The sequence below is a fragment of the Bos taurus genome, chromosome 21 (genome assembly GCF_002263795.3).
Source record: "Bos taurus isolate L1 Dominette 01449 registration number 42190680 breed Hereford chromosome 21, ARS-UCD2.0, whole genome shotgun sequence".
NCBI lineage: Eukaryota > Metazoa > Chordata > Mammalia > Artiodactyla > Bovidae > Bos > Bos taurus.
Window position 1 is genome coordinate 6,005,249 of NC_037348.1, and position 25,306 is coordinate 6,030,554.

A 25,306-nucleotide genomic window follows, 5' to 3' on the forward strand; every position below is an offset into this window, starting at 1 on the left:
GGAGACGCTGCAGACGAGCAGACGCTGCAGGGCCACGAGGTCACATTAGGGACTCAGAACTGCCCAGAGAGAAGGGGGAGGCCACTGATGGATTTTAAGAAGACATACTTTAACTGTCATTTTTAAGAGGTCACTCCATTTGGAGACTGGCTGGGAGGGCGCTGACTGGAAGCAGGGATGAAAGAGACATTTAAGAGTTCTGGTGAGAATAAGGTTTCCTTACCCAGAGGTAGGACAGTGCCTCCAATGAAAGGAAGTGAAATGATCTGACAACTATTTAGAAGGATAGTTTCTAGGTTTCTGGCATAGCTTTGGTGCCATTTACTACAGAAGAACACGGTCAAGGAGCAGCTCATGCTGAACTGTGAGCCATGAGTGTGGAGACGCTGAACAGGCAGCACTGGTCTGGTGATCAGAAGCCAGGCCAAGACGAAATACAGAGCGTGTCTAACATCACACGGGGCCAAGGCGAGCGGAGAGCAGGAGGAGGGCTCCATTCCTATTTATGTTCCCCAACGGACACATAACGTGCTCTTAAAAACTACTCCATGCAGGCTTGTAATACCCTTCACATGGAAGATCAATGAGGGAAATCTTTATATTCTGTATAAAAACAAAATCAAATTTATATACTAAAATCATTTGTCTAAAAATTTAAGTTGTTTTCAAATAAAAATGCATTTATGATTAAAAAAAAAAAAAAACTACTCCATAAAGTTCTTATTCTACTAAGGAAACGTGAAAAAGGAGGAAGTAAAAGGTGCTATACAAGAATAAGTGAGGGATTTCTGCAAAGTATGTAATTTTGTTGTTTTAAAATTTTATATGGAAATGCAAAGTGATAAGATTAGACAGGGCTTCCCAGGTGGCTCAGTGGTAAAGAATCTGCCTGCCAATGCAGGAAATGTGGGTTCAATCCCTGGGTCGGGAAGATCCCCTGCAGAAGGAAATGAAAACCCACTCTTGCCTGGGAAATCCCAGGGACAGAGGAGCCTGGCAGGGTGTAGTCCATGGGGGTCACAAAGAGTCAAATACAATGTAGCAACTGAGACAACAATAACAAAGAGTAGCGAGACATTCCTAAAGAGGGAGAGGAGATCTGCTCTCCCAGATACTAAAACTTACTAGAGAACAATTTACAACAGTATCATACTCACCTAGGGACATACTGACAACAGAATTAATGGAACCGTGCATGTTGGTAGGGCACAACAATGAGAAAGAAGCGATGATGGAGGCTTCCTTTATGTGTGAAATTGTAACCGTGTGAAATTGTAACCGTGTGATACACCAAAACCAATTCTGGATAGATTAAGGTCCTAAACATCATGAAACTTTTTTGAAAAAAATATAGGCAAATAATGACCCTGTGGTATGATGTACAAGACACAGAAAGCACAACTCATAAGCCAAAAGAAAACACAATTTACTTAAAATGTAAACTTCTGCCCAATAAAAACAAGCATAGCAAGAAAGCGAAAAAGCTACCAACTGGGAGAAGACTGTTACAACATGTAACTACCAGCAGAGAATATATAAACAACTCCTGCAAGCAGTCAGAAAGAGACCCGCAAAGAGCCCAGTCCAGCAAAGGCTTTGCTACTCATGTCACGTTTGCAAGGGGCAGGGGAAGAAGCGAGCACGTTGCACAGAAGAGCAAACCACCTAGCAACATACTCCTGGCAAAGGCAGGGGCCTGGGCCCTCTCACACCTGCTAGGGACAGCCATTAACAACCTTCCTTGGAGGACAATTTGTCAATATCCATTAAAACAAACTAACTAACTAACATTCCTTTGATTGTACTTCTAGGAATTACCCAAGAGATAAACTCACACATGTAAAAAGATTAGTCAAGGACATTCTCTGTAATACTGTTCCTAGAAGAAGAAAAATGAAAAATTAGAATGTCCAAAATAGGGAATAAGTTCAAAGAAATTACATCCATACAATGGAATCAGTGACAAGGGAACAATCACTTAGTGAAACGTTTTATGAAAAAATCAAGATGCAGAACCAACGATTAATAAAAGGGAAGCAGGCGAGAAGGTGGCCAGTGGAAAAATATGCACACACAGATGCACAGACTATCTCAGGGACACCAAAGAATTCAGTAAGCGTGCCTCTGGGCAGCAGAGGGAGATCAGGGCTGAGGGGCAGACGTTTCCCTCTCAACAGTCTGTTCGTTACACCTTTCCTTTAGATGTTAACCATGTATATGGATGCATGTGTTACCTTCTCAACAAATAAAATGTCCTACCGAGAAACTTTCAGCCTCTCTCAAAAAATAAAAAAGGTTGATTTAAACAAATGATAGTATATCCATACTAATAAACACTACCTAGCAGTTGAAAGAGAGGATGCCAAGAGTGAACGTTGATATTCTAGGAATCAGCAAACTACAATGGACTGGAATGGGTGAATGTAACTCAGATGACCATCATATCTACTACTGCGGGCAGGAATCCCTCAGAAGAAATGGAGTAGCCATCATGGTCAACAAGAGAGTCGAAATGCAGTACTTCCATGCAATCTCAAAAACGACAGAATGACAGTTTGTTTCCAAGGCAAACCATTCAATATCACGGTAATCCAAGTCTATGCCCCAACCAGTAACACTGAAGGAGCTGAAGTTGAACGGTTCTATGAAGACCTACAAGGCCTTTTAGAACTAACACCCAAAAAAGATGTCCTTTTCATTATAGGTAACTGGAATGCAAAAGTAGGAAGTCAAGAAACAGGCAAAGTAACAGGCAAATTTGGCCTTGCAGTATGGAATGAAGCAGGGCAAAGGCAGAGTTTTAACAAGAGAACACACTGGCCATAGCAAGCACCCTCTTCCAACAACACAAGAGAAGACTCTACACATGGACATGACCAGATGGTCAACACCGAAATCAGACTGATTATATTCTTTGCAGTCAAAGATGGAGCAGCTCTATACAGTCAGCAAAAACAAGACCGGGAGCTGACTGTGGCTCAGATCATGAACTCCTTACTGCCAAATTCAGACTTAAATTGAAGAAAGTAGGGAACACCACTAGACCATTCAGGTATGACCTAAATCAAATCCCTTATGATTATACAGTGGAAGTGAGAAATAGATTTAAGGGACTAGATTTGATAGAGTGCCTGATGAACTATGGACGGAGGTTCGTGACATGGTACAGGAAACAGGGATCAAGACCATCCCCATGGAAAAGAAATGCAAAAAAGCAAAATGGCTGTCCGAGGAGGCCTTACAAATAGATGTGAAAAGAAGAGAAGCGAAAAGCAAAGGAGAAAAGGAAAGATATAAGCATCTGAATGCAGAGTTCCAAAGAACAGCAAGAAGAGAACAGAAAGCCTTCCTCAGCAATCAATGCAAAGAAATAGAGGAAAACAACAGAATGGGGAAGACTAGAGATCTCTTCAAGAAAATCAGAGATACCAAGGGAACATTTCATGCAAAGATGGGCTCGATAAAGGACAGAAATAGTATGGACCTAACAGAAGCAGAAGATATTAAGAAGAGATGGCAAGAATACACAGAAGAACTATAGAAAAAAGAGCTTCATGACCCAGATAATCACGATGGCGTGATTACTCACCTAGAGCCAGACATCCTGGAACGTGAAGTCAAGTGGGCCTTAGAAAGTATCACTACGAACAAAGCTAGTGGAGGTGATGGAATTCCAGTTGAGCTATTTCAAATCCTAAAAGATGATGCTGTGAAAGTGCTGCACTCAATATGCCAGTAAATTTGGAAAACTCAGCAGTGGCCACAGGACTGGAAAAGGTCAGTTTTCATTCCAATCCCAAAGAAAGGCAATGCCAAAGAATGCTCAAAGTACCACACAATTGCACTCATCTCACATGCTAGTAAAGTAATGCTCAAAATTCTCCAAGCCAGGCTTCAGCAATGCATGAACCGTGAACTTCTAGACATTCAAGCTGGTTTTAGAAAGGGCAGAGGAACCAGAGATCAAATTGCCAACATCCGTTGAATCATCAAGAAAGCAAGAGAGTTCCAGAAAAACATCTATTTCTGCTCTATTGACTATGCCAAAGCCTTTGACTGTGTGGACCACAATAAACTGGAAAATTCTGAAAGAGATGGGAATACCAGACCACCTGACCTACCTCTTGAGAAACCTCTATGCTGGTCAGGAAGCAACAGTTAGAACTGGACATGGAACAACAGACTGGTTCCAAATGGGAAAAGGAGTACGTCAAGGCTGCATACGGTCACCCTGCTTATTTAACTTATATGCAGAGTACATCACGAGAAACACTGGGCTGGAAGAAGCACAAGCTGGAATCAAGACTGTTGGGAGAAATATCAATAACCTCAGATATGCAGATGACACCACCCTTATGGCAGAAAGTGAAGAGGAACTCAAAAGCCTCTTGATGAAAGTGAAAGAGAAGAGTGAAAAAGTTGGCTTAAAGCTCAACATTCAGAAAACGAAGATCATGGCATCTGGTCCCATCACTTCATGGGAAACAGATGGGGAAACAGTGTCAGATTTTATTTTGGGGGACTCCAAAATCACTGCAGATGGTGACTGCAGCCATGAAATTAAAAGACGCTTACTCCTTGGGAGGAAAGTTATGACCAACCTAGATAGCACATTGAAAAGCAGAGACATTACTTTGCCAACAAAGGTCTGTCTAGTCAAGGCTATGGTTTTTCCAGTGGTCATGTATGGATGTGAGAGTTGGACTGTGAAGAAAGCTGAGCACTGAAGAATTGATGCTTTTGAACTGTGGTGTTGGAGAAGACTCTTGAGGGTCCCTTGGAGTGCAAGGAGATCCAACCAGCCCATTCTAAAGGAGATCAGTCCCGGGTGTTCATTGGAAGGACTGATGCTGAGGCTGAAACTCCAATACTTTGGCCACCTCATGCAAAGAGCTGACTCACTGGAAAAGACCCTGATGCTGGGAGAGATTGGGGGCAGGAGGAGAAGGGGACGACAGAGGTTGAGATGGCTGGATGGCATCACCGACTCAAGGCACATGAGTTTAGGTGAACTCCGGGAGTTGGTGATGGACAGGGAGGCCTGGCGTGCTGTGATTCATGGGGTCACGAAGAGTTGGACACGACTGAGCGACTGAACTGAACTGAACTGAGAAGTTGAAAATAACAGAGTAAACCTATATGTACTTTCCAGGTGGCACAGTGTTAAAGAATCTGCCGACGATGCAGGAGAAACAAGAGATGTGGGTTTGATCCCTGGGCCGGGAAGATCCCTGGAGGAGGAAATGGCAACCCACTCCAGTATTCTTGCCTGAAGACTTCCATGGACAGAGAGAGGAGCCTGGCAGGCTACAGTCCATGGTGTCACAACGAGTTGGATGTAACTGAGTGACTAAACACACACACAAACCTGTATGTATTACTATGGGATAGGTACAAGACTTCTTTTTGGGGACAAGACTTCTTTTCGGGGTAATGGAAATGTTTCAAAGTTGGTCGTGGTGAAAGATGTCCAACTCTATGAATACATTAAAATCTACTCAATTGTACACTTGAAAAGGGCAAATTGTAAGGTTTGTGAATTCTATCTCAATAAAAGCTGTTAAAAAAATATCTATATACACACATACATACAAACAGAGAGGCAGGGTTGGGGGGAGAAATAGAGCTCAGCAAACTGGACCCAGAGGCCAAATCTAGAACACCACTGGTTTTTATACATAAAGTTCAACCAGCACACAGCTACATTCATACTTTCACACTGTATATGACAGCTTTCATGCCACAAAGGCAGAGTTAAGCAGCTAACAAGAGAAAAAGGAGGGCTTGAAAAGCCCAAAATATTTACTATCTGGCCTTTTTCAGAAAAAGTCTGCCAACCTAACATTTAAAAAATTCTTAAGTTACATATAGCTGAGCAAAAAATAACAGTTGCAGAATTATAATACAGTCAGTATATCATTTATATTCTAAAACCACACACAACACAATAAGATGTATTTTCTAGAAGTATGTTAGGAAATGATCTAGAAAAATAAGGACCAAACCAAACTTAGAGCCATGAGTTACTTCTGGGCAGGGGTGGGCAGACACGGGTTGGGAGCTGACCAAAGGGGACTTTGGCTTTATTTATAATTTATTTGAAATTGTGTTTTATTTGTTTTAAGGAAACAAGTTCATATATTACCTGAGTAATTGACCTTTCTTTTTTAATTAGTTTTTTAAAGCAAGGCTAACAGACGCAGAAAGGAACACAACTAGGTAGAATTTAAAAATCTGAGATCGGTTCCTTCATTTTACTAAGCAGTACCAGAATTTTAACTATTCTGATTCTACACCCACTTCTTAGTGTTTCCAGACCTTTCTTCTGGCATTCCTCATACAGTAATCCTTCACGGCCTTCTGTGCTGAGGTTTTCAAGTTTGAAGGTGAAATGAGGCATGAGCAAGGGCCACAGGGAGGGGCAGAGGACAGCCACAAAAGAGGCCCAGGCCAGCGAACGGTGGGGTCCTGTGAACGGCCAACTATTTTGGGGACATAATTCTTGTTTCAGAGCCACTAAGACATGTGATGATTCCTAGTCTCAGTTTAGCAGTGCCCTGCAGATAGTCCACGCTCACAGCCTTCATATTCTTATCTTCACATAATTCACAAGATCCTAATGACAGCTGTGCGACTTCTAACATTTTCCGTACTTCAAAATCGTTTCCAAGTTTGACTAGTCAAAGTACAACACAGAAATGGAACTAAATGATTGTTAGGCAATCCAGGCCCTAGAGTAGTACATAATAAATCCTGAGTTCCAACTGAGCTGCTTTACATCATAATTTATGAAAATAATATGAGTACAAAAAAATACATTTGTTCATCTTGTACACTTGTACAAGTGTAAATCTAGGAAAATAAACTAAGTGGAAATCTAATGGGCAAAAAAGTGAGTTTAAGACAATTATTACTAATTATGGGAATGGACAGTTTTTCAAAGCAAAAACATAAAATGGTAAATGTAGCTTCCAACTGCATATAAAATTAGACCTCAGGTAATCTTGTAGGATACCTAGAAACTATGTACAATTCTAGAAAAGGCAAGAGCTAAAACAGTAATAAAAGCATCCAAAAATGCTTTTAGAAGAGGTAAATTCAAAAGATAGGGTATCATGAAGGCCATGGTATTTATAGGGGCCTATGGTATCTGCTTGAGCAATTCTCAACAGGGGGAACTTGAGCAATTCTTAGTTGTTGGGACCACAGCCACTTCTGCTTCTGAAACAAAGCAAGTGGACAACCTGAAGAAGGGTTGCTTTTAGTTGAAATAATCTGGGGAAATCTGGCTATATAGAAACTAGAGTTATAAGGGGGGAAAAAAGCACATTCAACAAACCAATTTTTTAGACAATCTGGTTTTAAACAAAACTCAGCATAATATCTTTACAAAGGAGAGAAGAAGAAGTCGAGTATTAGAAAAAAGAAGCATTAGAAATTATATGCACATGCACACATTACTTTAAACAGAATTTCATTTGTTTCTTCTTGGGGAAAAAAGGTTTACTCCCAGTAAACTCACCTCCATGCTCTAGAAATACTCGAACACATCTTTCCTTTCCTCTTGCTGCTGAGAAATGAAGCAGGGTCCAGCCATTAGCATCCCGGCCATTTGGAGAGTAGCCTTGCTCTAACATCTTCCGCACTGTGTGAACATCCCCAGCAGCCACTGCAGCTTGAATCTGCAACTCTTCCTGGAGTTCAGGGTTCCTTCGACAATGGTGGTGTAACATCCTAGCTGAGTCCACTTTTTTTTTTTTACAAAGGATTCATTAGGTCACAGGGATCAGCCTTGAAGGGTAGGCACAATACATAAAATTTAGAATACCTGACACCTGACAGTGTGTTCATTAAATACCCCAGAATTTTCCATTGCTAACTCATGTAAGCCTCAGTGATGACAATTCATACCATAACAAATTAACATGTATCTGTTTTGACCAGAACTTTCAGTAATTTCCCTAAGATTATAAAAGATTTCAAAAAGAAAGCAAGGCATAGTCCTAAAATGCTGAAACAGGAAATTTCCTCTTACAGCCTTTTGTAAACTCAGAGCAAATATCAGTGAATACAACATAAAAGGGAAGGTGATGCTGGGCAGCTGAAGATGGATACAACAGAGGAAGCAAATGAGCACTTGTTTTAGGATTTCACATTTACCTAAAGCACATGGAAAATTTAAGTTATAAACTATTCAAGAAATCTATCACACATCAATAAGTAAACACTGAGTATCAAATGGCAATTCATAGACTAGGAAGACTAAAGACCTTCAACTATGAGAAGCAGTTTAACATTTAAAAGGCGAAGACCTTTAGGCTGGTCTCCCAAAAATATTTCAGTAATATTTTACTTTTAGCCCCAGAAAGAGTGGAAAGCTGGAGGGAGGGGAAGGGGAAGTAGGTGGGGTTAAGCAAATTAGAGGGAAAAAAATGTGCAGATTATATTTACATTCCTTTCATTTCTGTTTCTCTATCTATCCTTTCCACTTTAGGAAACAAGATTTACTACTCCTTGCCATATTTCTTTGGCACTTCTCTAATTTCCATTTTCCAGAAGTTTTATTCTACAAATATTCAAAGTAGCAATGTCATAAAAAATGTTTTAAAAGAAGTCTAAACAATCTGCTGATTAACCACATGAAAAAAGTAAAAAGCAGTATATTGAATTTCTACACTTTCTAATAGGTCAAAAGAGGTGCGTACTCAAACTCAATACAAAATGAGCTTTCCTTCATGCAAATTGGAAAAGTTCAAATTGAATTGATGAAAAGTTATATCCTACATGTGTGCATACAAAAACTTTTTTTAGTGTATTTCTAAGTTTTTAAATATACACAGAAACTTAAACTAACATAATTCTAAGAAGCCATTCCACCTGGGCTAACTTTAAGGACTAGATTAGACTCACCGCCTAATGAGTAGCTTCCATTTCTAAAAAAAAAAAAAAATTATGTGAAAGTCCCTTAAAGACATTCTGGTCTCATACGTAGGTTAGACATCTCGGGACAATCTTGTTACCAATAATAATTTACCTTGGAAGACTTATCCCTGTAGATGGTACAAAGGTCAATTTAAGGTAACTTAAGTCATAACTTTGGTCATGTTATCACCGCTCAATGGTATAATCAAATATCCTCCCTTGTTTATACACAGAAAATGGTTATTATTGATACAAACTCCTAAGTATCGTTACAAAGTAATGTAATTTAAAAAATATCAAACCACTGCTACAAAGAACTGTTTCCTCAAGAAAAACTGGAAAATGAGAAACTTTCTGACAATTTGTTTTCTTAAGAAACATGATTTCCCCTTATCTTTCCACTTAATTATTTTTTCAACTGACATTAAAATTAAGTCTCTTGCCTTAGAAATTTTAAAACCAAGAATCCTTCTGGACTAGGTTTTTGCTTATTTTTAGCATTGTAAGGGAAGGTAAAGACAATTAGAAGAAATTCACAGAAACTACCACCATATACTCAAAACAGTCTCCTTTAACAGATTTTTTTTTTTTTAAACTGGGATGATTACCTTGGCACTTAAGGCAATCTATACAAGGAAAAAGATTTAAACAATATCAAAACAAACCCAGATTTTCTTTCAGCAAGTGTTGTGTTTAGTATACATTAGATAATCTGAATGAGAAATAAAACTAAATGGATTTTCCCCTAGAACAGCACAGACAACCTATGTCACTCAGTCACTTACCTTATGAAAGAATGCCCCTTTTCCTGATATGTGGATTGCCTAATAATCATTGTGCACATACAGCATTGTTGAGTGGGGGCTTAGAGTGTCTCCAGATTCTGGTGTTAATGAACTCTTTCTGAACCTGAAAACAAATGAAATAATAATCATGGAAAATTTTCTAAAAATAATAAAGAACCATAGCTACCTAAATAGTCTACCTTTTGACGAGCTAGCATTTCAGCACATTACAACAACTTACAGAGCAAGGAATGAACTCAAATCAATTCTTAGAAGAAATTATCTCAACATCTACACTAATCTCCAACGTGGTATAGGATATGATTTATCGGGCGGAATTTTTTTTTTTCTAAAAAGGTAGTTTGTTTGTTTTTTTAATAAAGAAAATAATAAATCTCATACTTGGAATTTGGATGCAAACACAAATTTTTTGGGGGGTCTATTCAGAATATATTTTCAGAACTGAATTACTTTTTAAGTGACATCATTAGTTTCTTGCTCTTTCTAAACAATGAAAATACATGTACACTCAATACAGTAGGTAGCCAGGGTCAAAATGGGATCTATGACAACTAAAAGGAGGTTGTCTTTAAATGCTTTTTTTCTGTATATGCAAAAGACATCATGTTACTGAAACTGTTATGCCATTATGCATACACCAAACTAGGCAAAAGATTAACAACAGTCTTGCTGGCTTCTCCATATGAATCCTGAAAAAATTCTCTACAACTAAAAGAAAAGGGATCTTTCTACACATCCATTAAATCCTAGATCTATGAATTCCATTAGGCTTAAGAACACATGCAAAGTGACTTCCACACATTACACTAGAAACCGTCCAGGAATTACTCATTGGGAGAACTGCCATCCCATTCTAGTGGGGTGGGTGAGCCAAGCCCTCTGTCACTTAAACAAGGAAAGTTCACACTGCCCAGCACCTGGATGAGCTATGGGGAAAAGTGGCCGTCACAGGTGGCGGCGGCTGCAGACCAGAATTTTCAACCAACCCAAATTAGTGCAGACTACTTTGACCCTTATCTCTTTTCACAATCTATTTTTCCTTGTCAAATTTCTTCAAGGAAGCCAAAGACTCTGCAAACATGCACTTGGAAATAAATAATATTTGGCTTAAAACTGCCTAACACTTTTAAATAAACAAACTAGGCATGTTCAGGACTCCTACACAGCAAGCTATAAAAACTGCAAAGCCCAGGAGATAGTGAAGGACAGGGAAGCCTGGCATGTTGCAGTCCAGGGGGTCGCAAAGAGTCGGACACAACTTAGAGATTGAACAACAACTTGTATGGATGTGAGAGTTGGACCATAAAGAAGGCTGAGCACCGAAGAACTGATGCTTTCGAACTGGGGTGCTAGAGAAGGCTCTTGAGAGTCCCTTGGATTGCAAGGAAATCAAACCAGTCAATCCTAAAAGAAATCAACTCTGAATATTCATTGGAAGGACTGATGCTGAAGTTCTAATACTTTGGCCACCTGATGCAAAGAGCCAACTTACTGCAAAAGACCCTAATGCTGGGAAAGATGGAAGGTAAAAGGAGAAGAGGGTGGCAGAGGATGAGACGGTTAGACAGCATCACCGACTCAGTGGCCATGAATCTGAGCATACTCTGGGAGACGGCGGAGGACAGAGGAGCCTGGCGTGCTGCAGTCCATGGGGTCACAAATAGACACAATTTAGCAACAGAACAGGAGAAGGTGATGGCACCCCACTCCAGTCCTCTTGCCTGGAGAATCCCACGGATGGAGGAGCCTGGTAGGCTGCAGTCCATGGGGTTGCTGAGGGTCGGACATGACTGAGAGACTTTCCTTTTACTTTTCACTTTCATGCACTGGAGAAGGAAATGGCAGCCCACTCCAGTGTTCTTGCCTGGAGAATTCCAGGGACGGGGGAGCCTGGTGGGCTACTGTCTATGGGGTCGCACAGAGTCGGACACGACTGAAGCGACTTAGCAGCAGCAGCAACAGAACAACAATCCTTACAGAAATGGTTGATGCTGGAACTGGGCAGGAAATACAGAAGATGAGCCTAGAGCATCTTACAGTGCCAAAAGAGAAGGAAGCACTCCAAGAAAAACGCAAAGATGTCAAGGAGATACAGGAGCCAACTAGAAGAGCTCTCAATAGCCATGGTGGAACAAATCAAACAAGATAATCAAAGTACTACTAGATACTAACCCAAACTACACCTAAGTATCAGTAAGTCTGTATTGATAATGAACAACTTATTGACTTTAAAAGGGAGAGAAGAAATAAATCTCCTGTTCAAAATTCCGAATAATGTGTGTAGATTCACCCCCTCCCTTCACCCTTAAGGAGGTGGAACACAACTCCCCTTTCTCCTTAAGTGTGACTTCCTTTCAAAGAGGATGAACCTCTTTTCAAAGAGGATGAACTTTTCAGTGGGAAACCTGAAAGACAGTGCCTCAGCTAGATAATTACGGCCAATATCAAGAGCACCATCAAAATCATGTTGTTAGCATGATATGATGAGAATGGCGATTTACCTGTGCTCTTTCTCCCCAAAACCCACAGCCGCAGTCTAATCATGAGGAAAATACCAGACTAATTCCAACTGAGGGGCTATCTACAAAATATCTGAAACTCTTCAAAATGTCAAGATCATCAAACACAAGGAAACAAAGAAATCTGAGAAACTGTCACAGTCAAGAGGAACCTAAAGAGACAGGACAACTAAAATGGAATGTGGTATCCTGGATGGGATCCTAGAACAGAGAACAGTTATTAGGTAAAAGCTAAAGAAATCAGAACAGAGTATGGATTTTAGTTAATAAAACTATTCAATACTGTTTCAATAATTGTGAGAAATGTGTCTATTAATGTAAGACGTTAGGGGAAGGTGAGTGTGTAATACATGGGAATTCTGTATCAACATTTTTCTGCACATCTATAAAACTGTACTAAAATAAAAAATGCAAACTAATGTCTTCAATGATGAGCCTGCAGCATTTCCACACAGAATATGTCATTATTCTCCATGTGATCCACACCTCCATTTCAAGAATGAACACCACCGGATGCCTTACTTCTAAGTATTTCCTCGGTAACCCCTGTCCTCCTAAGAAAAGTGAAGATGACTTTTCACAGTCTTGAGCCTTTAAGAGTCCTTGTTTTTGTCATCATTGCCTTCCATACATCCATCACCACTTCCACGAAGGCAGCAGAAATGGTGGGGGATGGCAAGTGAGGTGGAGGTTGAAGAGAATATTAAATGGCATTAATTTATTAATAATATCAAGAAAGGTTTTGTGTTAAAGGTCAAAGTGACTCAATTATTCCTCTCTATATGCAAGATGCACAAACAACTCGTGATAATCCCACACCATCTACTCCAATCAGACAAACGAAAGTCTACTGAGTACCCTATAGTGCCTGGCATACTATGAGTCTTTGGCCACTGGTATTATCCCTGGAGAGAACTTACAGAGTTTTCGCATACTTCAAATGAATCAAATACTTGTAGAATGGTTAGGATCATTTTTCTTTATTCTGACCATACCAAGCTCTAGAAATAAAAAACACAGGTTTAAAGCAAAAAAAGCACTTTGTGCTTCAGTCTTTATGTGAAAACACACACACACACATACCATGCACACACGACTCCTGTCCTCTTAAATTATGAAGGCCAAAGACTTATTACCAAAATATCCTAATAGTCCAAAGCATCAAGCAACTTAATTTCATCGTGGTGTAATTTTATGAAAGTTTGCATTTAATAGAGTATAACCATCCATGTATGTGTAAGTAAAGGGAAAAAGGCTACTGAACTTAGAAAGTTAACGTAATATTCAGTGGTAAAGTTACCATTAAAAACTACAGAGGAAGTCCAGAGATAAGACAGAAAAAAATCTATTTCCCCTCAAAAAGTGCAAGTCTGAAAATCTGATAGCTCATGGAGTCACATATAAAAGAAAATGGTGAAGGAGTCAATTTTCTAAGTAAACATATGTACAATGCAAGTTGACTCAGAATGACTAAAACTCTGAGGATGCAATCTTTAGAAATTCCATTCTAGGTTTCAGTCAGAAAAGGAAAAAAAAACACACTAACAAGGAAGACTTCAGAATTATGTATCAAAATGAACTGCTTCCCAATGTATATCACTTTTATAAAAGATTTTACTGCCCAATGTTAATAGTGTTTAAATTTTACAAATTCATCTTTTCTACTTTACACTTTTCTTAAAAAAGAAAACAATCTAGGCCTCCGAGCTTTCACAATGTTGACCATATTAGAAACTACAAATTTAGGAATTACATGCCATCTAATTTCCATACAGATATCAAGTTAACCTCATTAAGTTAAAACCAAAGCTTCTTGCTTCATATAATTAAAAGAAATCTATATTCATAGAATAAAGAATAAAATAGCTATAAAGCAAAATATATTTAAGATCTGTCTAAAATTATGTAACTTGCACCAAATTTGCCCACATGTCCCCAATTTCCTTTGGCATAAATGATTAGTCATTAATAGCTTTTGCATATTACTTTCACTGAAAGGCCACACATTTTTTGATTAAGGGACACAAATTAGAACTGTGCTTTCAGATTTCACACGAACTGGAAACAAGGTAACAGCTTGCTACTCAAAAAAAGAAATAAGCGTTTCTTTGCAGAATAAACAGAGATACAGGCTGTAAGGAAATAAAATCAGTAACTCCAAGGATACTAGATCTAAGGGGAAAAAAAAAAAAACCAAAAAACATGAATAGCTCACAAATCCCAAGAGGGAAGATAGATGCAGAAACACTACAATGCCCAAAGCATGTAACATGGCTGAGATGGATGTTGATGAGGTCGACTCATATAACCAAGAGCCTGGAACCCAAAATGAAGTAGAAGTGTTATTTTAGTATCACTCGGCTGAGTACCACAGTGTTTCTGTTCTAAAACAAGTGAGGGTATTCATATTTCCTCCAAATTACTGGGCCTCCATATAACAAATATTTATTATCATGTACAACTTTTCTACAAGCTTCCTAAGTTCTGACAGAAAGACCAACAATTTTCATGCAATGTGGACAAGGCAACAGAGGAAATTTTGTAGTTCACTTACTTCAACTCAATTTAAAGTGTAAATCACAAGTATTATAAATGATGAAATCTTGTCAACCTTACCTTTTTAACCTATGTCTGGCCTTACCATCTTAGCAGCCTCATATCAGTACCTAAGTTTATGAGAAAGGAGATAAGTCTTCTACGTAGGGCATACTTTCTGTTGAAGATGAAGTGAAAAGGCTGAAAGTCAGGTATTAGATATGCTTACAGAAATGACCTGATTTTACAGACTTTTTAGGAATCATATGTACTTCTATATTATCAAAGTTAAATGTGAACAAAATAAAGCGGTATTTGTATGTGTCATAATATAATTGTGAATGGCATCACTTTAGGTATGAAGACAGTCAGTACTGGCCACAGCATACTCAAAATGCATCACTTCAATTAAAATCAGTGATTCTCCCTATGGGGTCATAAATCTTACTTGGTTACCAAAAAAGCTGGGTGTTTATCTTTTTTCTTTTCAAAACCATGTGACTGACAATAGAATTAACACAAAGTTAACTACCAGACTGAAGAATATAAATCAGTCAACAGGCTTTTTTGGTAATACAGTATTCACACTAAATGTTTGGCATAATCTAGACCAAATACTCTCAATCATGCTAACATTAGGAACAGATGTTGACAATTTATATATACTCCATAATCTTAGAAAAACCACTAAAAGCTGAGAGGATCAATGAAATAGTTAAGAAATTAGAAAGAACAGAGAGGAAAGTAGTGTTCTCTCTTTACCTTACATACTTGACTCAGCACAGGTGATAAAACCCCTCAGAAATGAAAACATGCTAGAGTTCAATCTAAAGCAGAAAAATATTTAACTGAGAAGGCCTGAATAGAAAATACATGTAATTCATCTTTACCCTAAAAACATGCTTCAAGTATTTTAGCAATTTTTTAAAAGGTCTAAAGTAATCATTAGGCATTTCTCTGGCGATTCACATATTTAAATAATGAAAATTGCCTTCTACCTAGCTTTTACTGAAATGCAGTGAACCCTACATGTACAGAGGGAACTTCCCAGGTTCCCAGTTAGTGAAGAATCTGCTTGCCAATACGGGACACACAAGAAATGTGGGCTTGATCCCTGGGTGGGGAAGATCCCCTTGAGGAGGAAATGGCAATCCACTCCAGTATTCTTGCATGGAAAATTTCATGGACAGAGGAGCCTGGTGGGCTGCAGTCAATCATGTCACAATGAGCCGGACATGGCTGACCATACATGCACTCTACGTGTACATACAAAAGGTGCCCTAAATGTTCACTGTGGAATAGTCATTAGTCAATACTGATTCTAAACCCCATTCAGTAGCATACGTTCTCATTTTGGTATCCAGTTCCAGGTCTCAAGAATACGCAAACCCTCAAAGCCCTTTAAAAGTATCTTTAGCTGCACCTTGACAATTAGAAGAATCAGGTAAGAGATTCATTTCTTTATCCGGAAGACAGAAAGTCCAGAGGAAGAGAACAAGTCAAAGATTTCCTAACAACTTTTGCTATTATAAGCACTTCCTTGCATGTAAAATTCCCTAAAAAATCTGTGATATTAAAATAACTCTGAGATTAACAAGAGACTTTATACTCCTGTTATTGGATGTTAGAGAAGTTATTACTTGGCTCATTTCTGAATTAACTCTTACATGATTTCCCTATTTATATCCCCTCTTTAGGACTTACATGAATGCCCTAAACTTACCTTTAGTGCATTTTAAAAGGTGGCAACAAAATACAGATGCTTAAATTTCAATCTAACAAATTCTCTACAAGGGTTTCAAAATGAGAAATCTTATGAAAAGTGCCAAAATAAAACCCTACGTTCTAAACACACCAAAATATTCTTTTGCTTTTAAATTCTTGAGCGTCAAATGATTAACAAAATATTGCATAAAGTTTTATAAGTACTAGAAAATCTGAGATATAACAAATATGATTTATCTTTTTATAAGAGTTTCATAGCCTTTACACATCTGTCACACAGAAACACACAAAAGCCCAGAGTTAATTATACATAAGTGCTTCAGGAGAGTATTGCTTTCATATCATTCACATTATTAAGGTACACAGATTCACTTTTTGCTATAGGAAAAAAAAAATCACATTATTTTCTGAAACTCACAAATTTCAAGCTATTACTGAACCTTCCTTCACGAACTCTTGTGAGGTAACTCAAAAGATATTCTGATGGAGGTAGAGGAATGATAGCAAAGAAGAGGGGAAAACAGAAAATTGTGGTTTAATTAAAAAGCAGAGTCATCCAGAATTAACAAGCAACTAATAAGGAATTGGGGAATTCCTATGAGAATAAGAGGGGCTGGGGGAGCTACAAAAAGGTCTCAAAGTCTCCGAGCAGGGTAAATGGTGGAGTGTACCAAAAGACAAATGCAACACATGGAAACACACTGTTCAGAGGGAAAGGCGGAAAATAAGGTCCTGGGAAAGAGAAGTTATTAAAATGTTAAAGACTGGGGCACGGGCAGCGTTTTTGTTTTTGCTGGAAAGCTAGAAGCCAGGAAAGGGGTGCATTGCCAGGTAACTATCCAGAAAAGAAAGCACCGATTAATGAGGTAGGGGCCAGGAATAAACAATGGGGGAGGGGAGGGCTGGCTCGTTACCTTGACGGTGGAAGCTGGTCAGAGCTCCGCGGCTGCTCGGGCGGGTGGGTAGACCCTCTCCTGCCGTCGCTCGCCCCCCAGCCAGCTCACACCTGAAAATCAGAGACCCGTGAGCGGGGCAGAGCCCTGGGGCCGGGGCGGAGGGGGCCCCGGGGCAGAGAGCGGGGCGGGCCGGCAGGAAGCGGCAGGCTTCCCCTCCGTCCCGGACCGGCCCCTTCCCCTCAGCGGGGGTAACCGACTTTTACCTGTCTCCTCAGCTGCTGCCTCCCTTCCTTCTTCCAGCCGCCTCCACACTCACCAACTTCTCCATTGAGGAAACAGCCCGGGCAGGGCCGGACCCGGCTGTCCCTGCTCCTCCGCGGCGCCTCCCGGCCCCAGCCTGCCAGCATCCAGATGGCCCGGCCGGGCGGAGGCGGCGGCAGTGGCCGCCGAGCGTCCTGGGGCAGGGGTGCAGGGAGGAAGTCCCGGCGCGGGCGGGGGGCAGCCCCGGTCCGAGCGCTCGGGGCAGGGGGCTGCCGCGCTCCTGGCCGGGGGCGCCCGGCCACTGAGGGGCCCGGGAGGGCTCGGGGCGGCGAGGGCCTGGCTCTCACGGAGCCCGGAGTGCCGGCCGCCGGGGCGCCAGGCAGGGGGCTTTCGGGATGCACTTTGCACCGGGCCACCCCCGCCCCCTCCCTCCAGCACTTTGGGGTCACTGGGATGGGACCAAACCCTCAGCAGCCAATCAGCGGCCGCACTGGAGCCGGAGCCCGGAGCCGTAAACCAGGTCTGAGGTGGGTGGGGGGGTAGGGGGTGAGGGGGACTTGGTTGGTTGGTTGCTTCCTTCTCTCCTCCTTACCCCAGCGGCCCCCACCCCTTGCCTGCCGTAAAGCGGCCTGCGTATTCGCGACAGTTAGAGGAGGCGTGCCGAGCGAGGCTAGGAGTCGCCTCTGATTGGCCACATTCACTCCCCCACTACCCCCCGCACCTCGCGGCTCCCGACGCTCCGCCCCTGGCGGAGGGACTCCACGCGGTTGCTAAGAAACACTATATGCCGAACAGGACCTCTGCGCAAGCGGGTGGAGGCAGCGCCCTGTACGTTCTGTGAACTACGGTGGCCCGGAAGGGGCCGGCGCTTGCTCGAACGGCAATGCGGCGGCGGCGTGGCTTGAGGCAGGTCTCCAGCAGGTAACTGGAAGAGGTCGCTACGCTCGGCGACGGGGGAAGCGGCTGTGCGGCCGATGAGAGGCTGTTTCGAGGCTTAGGACTGAGGAGGTGTCAGTCCCCAGGAAGCGAGGAGAGGCGCTCCTCGTCCCGCCGCCCTCGGTGCTTTTCAGTCGCGAGCGCCGGCTCCTAGGCTGCGCTCCAGGGCCTGAGGCGCCGTTAGCTCCCGGCTGGGCGCGCCTCGCCTCACTCAGAAGAGGACACTGTGCCTTGGCGGTGACGCTTCAAGGGCTTTCCTGCGAGGACAGCGGCCCTTGAGAATTCCTGCGAATGAAAGGGAAAAGAGTGGAAAATGTGGGAGATGGCCGTGTTTATTAAGTGCGTTTTTTCACTTACCAGGTATTTACTTTAAGCTGGTCAGTGTCCTAGCCGTCAGGGAGACAAAAGCGAACAAGATATATGTAATCCTTTGCCCTCGTGGAGCTTTACGCTTTAGCAAAGAGACTGACAGATACGAAATTATTTACTAGATAGGGATGGGGTCGAGCTTGGCTTGGACGTGATGGCTCTTTTAGCTAGTAAGGGTCTCTGAGGAAGTGATATTTGACTCGCCATCTGAGTGAGGAACACAGCCATGCTAAGATCAAGGGGCGGGGGGAGGGGGGGAGGCGAGGGGCGGGGGCGGGGGCGGGGGGGAATTTTGCAGGCAGAGACATCAAAGTCCAAAGTCTCTGACTGGAATAATCTTTGCCGTTGCTAGGAACTGCAAGAAAGAAGGCCAGCTAGTCAAGCAGGGAAACTGATTGATAATGAAGTTGGTTGTGGGAGTGGAGGGTGTACGACAGGCTGCAGATCTTGCAGGACCCTGTAGCAGGTGGTCGGGAAGATCTATTTATGTTTTGAAAAGATCACTGGCTGCTCAGTGGAGAAGGCTGTAGCTGAGAGTGAGGTTACTGCAGATGTGAAAGACTGTTGTGGTAGTCCAGGCAAGAGTTGACATTATCTTAAACTTAGTCACCCAGTACAGCAGACGTTTGGCTACCACCAGTGTCCTCAAGAAACGCCTATCTAATTGTATAAAGAAAGTTTGTATTTCAACATATCAACTACTTTTATGTAATAAAATAATATGTTTTGTGGCAGATGGGGGTCACTGCAAACATTTCAAATTGATATCCTGCTATTTTATTGTACATTATCATTCATTTATCAAGAATATTCATTTTTCTGCCTTCTACATGAGCTGTTTATTGGCTTAGGTAGGAAAACTGGGCTCAGGCCTACCCAGGGAAGCTCATAGTCAAGTGTGGGGAAACCAAATTAGAAAATTATTGCAGACAATTCAGTGAGACAAATACTATATATAGCCTGAGGGAGCACTTGGCCAAGGCCCTTAATCCTGACTTGGGTATGTGGTAGGCTCCCCAAGACTGGAGGTTTCCTCCTTGAAGGTTGAGAGTGGGAGGGGAAAGGCTGAGTATGATTTTAGGGAGAATGGGCCAAGAAAAGTAGTCCTTAAAGTGCACAGAGTTTCTGAGGCCCTCAGAGAAAACCTGGAGCTAAATTTGTGGGGCACAGACCTAACAAGACCCCAACAGTCAGATCTTGAAGGGCATGCTAAGCCATGTTAAGGAATTTGTACTTTATCTGAATCAAAGTGGAGATGTTTTTCAGAAGGAAGTGCGTGTCAGGAAACAACTACTTAGCAAGGACTATGTTGTGGTTGTCCAGGGTAGGAGTGGTGTACTGTAACAGTGGCCATAAGGGTGGAAAGAAGTGAGGTGAGAGAGGGTCTGGAAAGATAGCCAGGTTTCTTGCTTGGGTGACTAGGCGATACAGGTGCCATATACTGAGATGGCAACTTTGAGAGACCATAGAGTGAGTTGAGTTTCTGCTGAAGGTGCTGTGGAAATTCCAAGTGGAGTTCTCCACTGGCATTTAGATATTTGAGAGTGGACCCTAGAAGAGAGCTAAACCTAACTGTGGATTCTGGAGTTGTTAGTGTGGAGATGTTAATTCAAGATATTGAGAGACTGTGAAACATTAAGGAGACTACAATCAGCTCTCTGTTGTATTCATGGGTTCTGCTTCTGTAGTTTCAGCCAACCTCCAGTCAAAAATATTTGTAAAAAGAAAAAAGTTCCAGGAAGTTACAAAAAGCAAAACTTGAACTTGCCACCAGCTTAGCAACTATTTACATAGCATTTATGTTGTATAATATATTCTAAGTAAGCCAGAGGTGATTTAAAGTATAGGAGAGGATGTGCATTGTTGTTACTGTTGTTCTTCAGTCGCTAAGTTGTGTCCGACTCTTTGAGACCCCACGGACTGCAACGCACCAGGCTTCCATGTCTTTCACTATTTCCCAGAGTTTGCTCAAATACATGTCCATTGGGTCAGTGATGCTATCTAACCATCTCATCCTCTGCCTCCCTCTTCTTTTGCCTTCCATCTTTCCCATCATCAGGATCCTTTCAAATGAGTCAGCTCTTTGCATCAAGCAGCCAAAGTCTTGAAGCTTTAGCTTCAGTATCAGTCCTTCCAATGAATATTCAGGATTGATTTCCTTTAGGATTAACTGGTTTGATTTCCTTGTAGTCCAAGGGACTCTGAAGAGTCTTCTCCAGCACCACAGTTCAAAAGCATCAATTCTTCGAAGCCCAGCCTTTATGGTCCAATTCTCACATCCATACATGACTACTGGAAAAACCATAGCTTTGACTAGATGGACCTTTGTTGGCAAAGTGAAGTCTCTGCATTTTAATACTCTGTCTAGGTTTGTCATAGCTTTTCTTCCATGGAGCAAGTGTCTTTTACATTCATGCCTGCAGTTACCATCTGCAGTGATTTTGGATCCCAAGAAAATAAAGTTTGTCACTGCTTCCACTTTTTCCCTTTCTGTGTGCCATGAAGTGATGGGACCGGATGCCATGATCTTAGCTTTTTTCAGTGTTGAATTTTAAGCCAGCTTTTTCACTCTCCTCTTTCACCCTCATCAAGAGACTCCTTAATTCCTCTTCTCTTTCTGCCATTAGAGTGGTGTCATCTGCATATTCGAGGTTGTTGACATTTCCCTTGGCAATCTTGATTGCAGCCTATGCTTCATCCATCCTGGCATTTTGAATGATGTGCTCTGCATATAAGTTAAATAAGCAGAGTGACAATATACAGCCTTGACATACTCCTTTCCCCAATATTGAACCAGACTGTTGTTCCATGTCCAGTTCTAACTGTTGCTTCTTGACCTGCATACAAGTTTCTCAGGAGACAGGTAAGATGGTCTGGTATTGGCATCCCTTTAAGAATTTTCCACAGTCAAAGGCTTTGAGTAGTCAGTGAAGCAGAAGTAGGTGTTTTTCTGAAATTCCCTTGTTTTCTCTCTGATCCAACAAATGTTGGATGTGCCTGGATTATATGCAAATAAGGGACTTCAGCATCTACCGATTTTGGTACCTGTGAGGGGTCCTAGAACCAGTTTCTACCCAGAAATGACTGTAGCAGGAGAAGAACTGAGCAAGGATGTCTGAGAGGGAATCTCCAGAGAGGGAGAAGGGGCTCCAAGAGAGACTGACTTGTCAGGAATTTGTGTGTGTGTGGTGGTGGTGTTCAGTTGCTAAGTCGTGTCCAACTCTTTGCAACCACGTGAATGCAGCATGCCAGGCTTCCCTGTGTTCAGAAAAAGGCAAATTTATTTATTTATTTATTGTTTTAGCGGCACCGAACGCCACGTGGGATCTTAGTTCCCAGACCAGCAATCAAACTTATGCCCCCTTCAGTGGGAACTCACACTCTTAACCCCTGGCCCACCAGAGAAATCCCAAAGCAAAATATTTTTTAATGGAGGGACTACACAATTATTATCTATGTGAACATGTGCCTATTTTTCCTTTAAAGAATATACCCCTTTGGCCAGCAGTTCTGATGATGTTGTAGTCAGAAACTCCCTTTAGGAAAAAGCCTTAAAGACTTGGCAGGGGTAGGAGAGTGAAAAGATGTATTATAAATTGAGAACCATCATGTATGATAGAGAAGGCACTGAAATAGGGTGGATCAGTGTTAATAGTCACATTGGTAGCCCTAAAGACTTCTTTCTCTTGTTCTGTGTAAGGCTTTTTAGAAAATACAAATTCTTAGAAGAACATTCTTACTAAACATTTGCTTAAATTAGAAAAAAATAGAAGTTTTATACTACTAAGAGCCAGGCTGAAAATTATACAGGATAAGTTTTTAAAAACTTCTGTTTTTTTTTAAACCAAACCCACCCAGGAAGTGTAGTATCTAACTGTATATTCAAAGGAATATGTGCAGGACTGCAAGCAGTTTCCAAAGGAATTTCAACAGGAGTGTGGAACAATGGTACTTTACTTGGAATTACTCTTCCTAAAAAAACTACTGTGAAGGCTACTACATATTTTTGTATGTATAATTTCCAATTAAAAAAAATTTAATTTCTCTTTATCCTTAAAATACGTAACTGAATTTTAACTAGAAACCAGTTATATTCAGACATATTAAGTGGTATGATACATTAGCAACTTCTGATCTTTCAATTCTCTCATGATTTCTTCCTGATTTATTATAAAAACAAATAACATCACAGAAAGTTTGGACAACAGCTTATAATACCTAAACTTCAATACAACTACCAACTTTATTTTTGCATACTCTTTTTTTTTGTCTTCAGACATTTCATACACTTTCCACAATACATGTGCCCTGGGGGATTCCATGGCAGTCAAGGGGTTTGGACTATACATTCTCTGGTCGGAGAACTAAAATCCCATGATCCATATGGCATGGCCAAAATAAAAAAACTTGTGTTATGAGACTTTATTGGTACATTTTGCCTAAATAATTGCTGCCTCCTTCTTGGAAACCCAGATTGCTACCTGATGTCCACTAGCACTCTTGGGTTCTGGAATTGCAGAGAGGCTTTATGAGTTATCTGGGCCAGTGATTTTCAGGTTTCTTAGCAATGGGACTCCAGTGTGAAAAAAAAAAAAAAAACTGTTGACGGGTATTTTACCAGTATGAATGTAAATTGTAAGTTCAGTTTTATAAAGTTTACTGACTAAAGAATCAGGCAGTTTTGAATTCCAAAAAGAATAAAATAAACGAATAAATCTGTGAAGTTGTGGAGGAAATGTTCAGTCTCACAGCATCGTCAGCCCCATGCAGCTCAGTGTGTTGCTAAATGTTGCTTCAACCAAGACATGAAGGTCTGCTAGCTTAACAGAAGTTGGTATCTGAGTTGTGTCCTAGCTTTTCCTTTTCTCTGGTCATTTGAAATCCTTTGTTCAGGTTGTAACAGTTTGCGAGATTACCGAGGTAATTATATCACAACCAGGGAACATGGCATAGAGAATGTGCTACTAGATAATTCTAAATTGATTTATTGTGTTGGTGATGTCAAATTTGATAATTCTTAAACTATAACTTTTCACTGATTTAGCAGTTTAGATTGCATAATATTTTTAGCAAATTAAACTTGATTAGATTTCACCAGACATACTTTACTTTGCATTAGGTGATATCAAATTCACACAAATGGAAACACTAATTTTACAACAGATAAATGAAGTAATTCCAGATCAGCGTTTATGATGTTTTAGTTCATAAAACCCTGCTGTGCTTAGTCGCTCAGTCGTGTTCGACTCTTCGCAACCCTTTGATCCTGCTAGGCTAGGCCCCTCTGTCCATGGGGATTCTCCAGGCAAGAACACTGGAGTTTGTTGCCATGCCTTCCTTCAGGGGATCTTCCCAGCCCAGGGATCAAACCAGGGTCTCCTGCGTTGCAGGCAGATTCTTTACCAGCTGAGGTACTAGGGAAGCCCCCATAAAACCCTGACTCAGTCTTAATTGAGTTTCTACCCTGTATAGAAGAGTACTTGATCACTGGAAAAATGTTCCAGCCCCACTGCAGCAACTCTGACTTACTTGGTGCCCAGGGTTCAGGCATTTTTCCTCATGCCCCAGTGAGTTCACTCAGTGACTGAAGTCTAGAACCACTGCCCAGGAGACTGTCTCTCAGCCCTTAAATCAGGCGGTGTTGATAATACAGAGAGAGAGCAGGTTATGCCGTGAATGACAGCAGATACCATTTTTGTGACTACAGGGAAATTGAGACCTACATGTTGTTAATACGGCCACCAGACAGTCTGTCATCTGCTTTCCAGCATAACTTTGTTCAGCAGTACTTGGCAGGAAAGGAGGAAGGGGCTGGATATAAAAATTCCTCTTTTTAGACTTTGACCTTACAGTCCCAAGAAAAAAATGCTGAAAGGAAGGAAGCTAACTGCTGGCTCTCGAGCTTCCTTATAGCCCTGATCAGACTTTTTTTTCCCTTCAGGGTAGTTTTAATTCACCCCTTATTGTGACTCAATGTGTGCAGCTCCAGCACATTGAGCACACTGTTAGGTAACATAGTAAAGATTGAATCAGCTCAGAACTCAAGCCCTACTATGGATAGTACTGCTATGTATAACATTTATTTTTTGACATGAAAGTTTTATTGTATTTTAAAATTCAGAAGTTAAAAGTTACACAGCAGTTGAAAGTTTTTTTGAGATCAAAATAGTACTAAAATGAACTTTGTAGCTGATTTTAGGATTATTTCAGAGATACATATTACTAATGAACACCAAATGAATGAAGTTAATAGATCTCTGAGAACTTGACTGAAACAGTATTCAGCCATCAAAACATTCAATAAATACTTAATGCCTACTGTGTACCTGGCATTGTG

General features: G+C 41.1%; 2 protein-coding genes across 8 annotated transcripts in view; one reads left to right on the forward strand and one right to left on the reverse strand.

Moving 5' to 3' along the window:
* Positions 1-18,078, reverse strand: part of ASB7 (ankyrin repeat and SOCS box containing 7) — a 55,667-nt gene extending 37,589 nt beyond the window's left edge. Inside the window, exons 1-4 of one of the 4 annotated variants that reach the window (XM_005221718.5) lie at positions 17,720-18,078; positions 17,422-17,513; positions 9,708-9,831; positions 7,523-7,791 (exon numbers count right to left, since the gene is read on the reverse strand). In XM_005221718.5, the coding sequence (XP_005221775.1) occupies positions 7,523-7,733 (211 nt within the window). In that variant the 5' untranslated portion in view covers positions 7,734-7,791; positions 9,708-9,831; positions 17,422-17,513; positions 17,720-18,078. The other 3 variants (NM_001192151.1, XM_005221719.5, XM_059878983.1) reach the window with 3 other exon arrangements.
* A 453-nt stretch (positions 18,079-18,531) lies between these two features.
* Positions 18,532-25,306, forward strand: part of LINS1 (lines homolog 1) — a 32,714-nt gene continuing 25,939 nt past the window's right edge. For 2 of the 4 annotated variants that reach the window (XM_005221758.5, XM_005221763.5), the window contains exon 1: positions 18,532-18,960. The gene's annotated coding sequence lies outside the window, so the exon portion shown is untranslated. The remainder of the gene's footprint in view (positions 18,961-25,306) is intronic. The other 2 variants (XM_005221759.5, XM_005221760.5) reach the window with 2 other exon arrangements.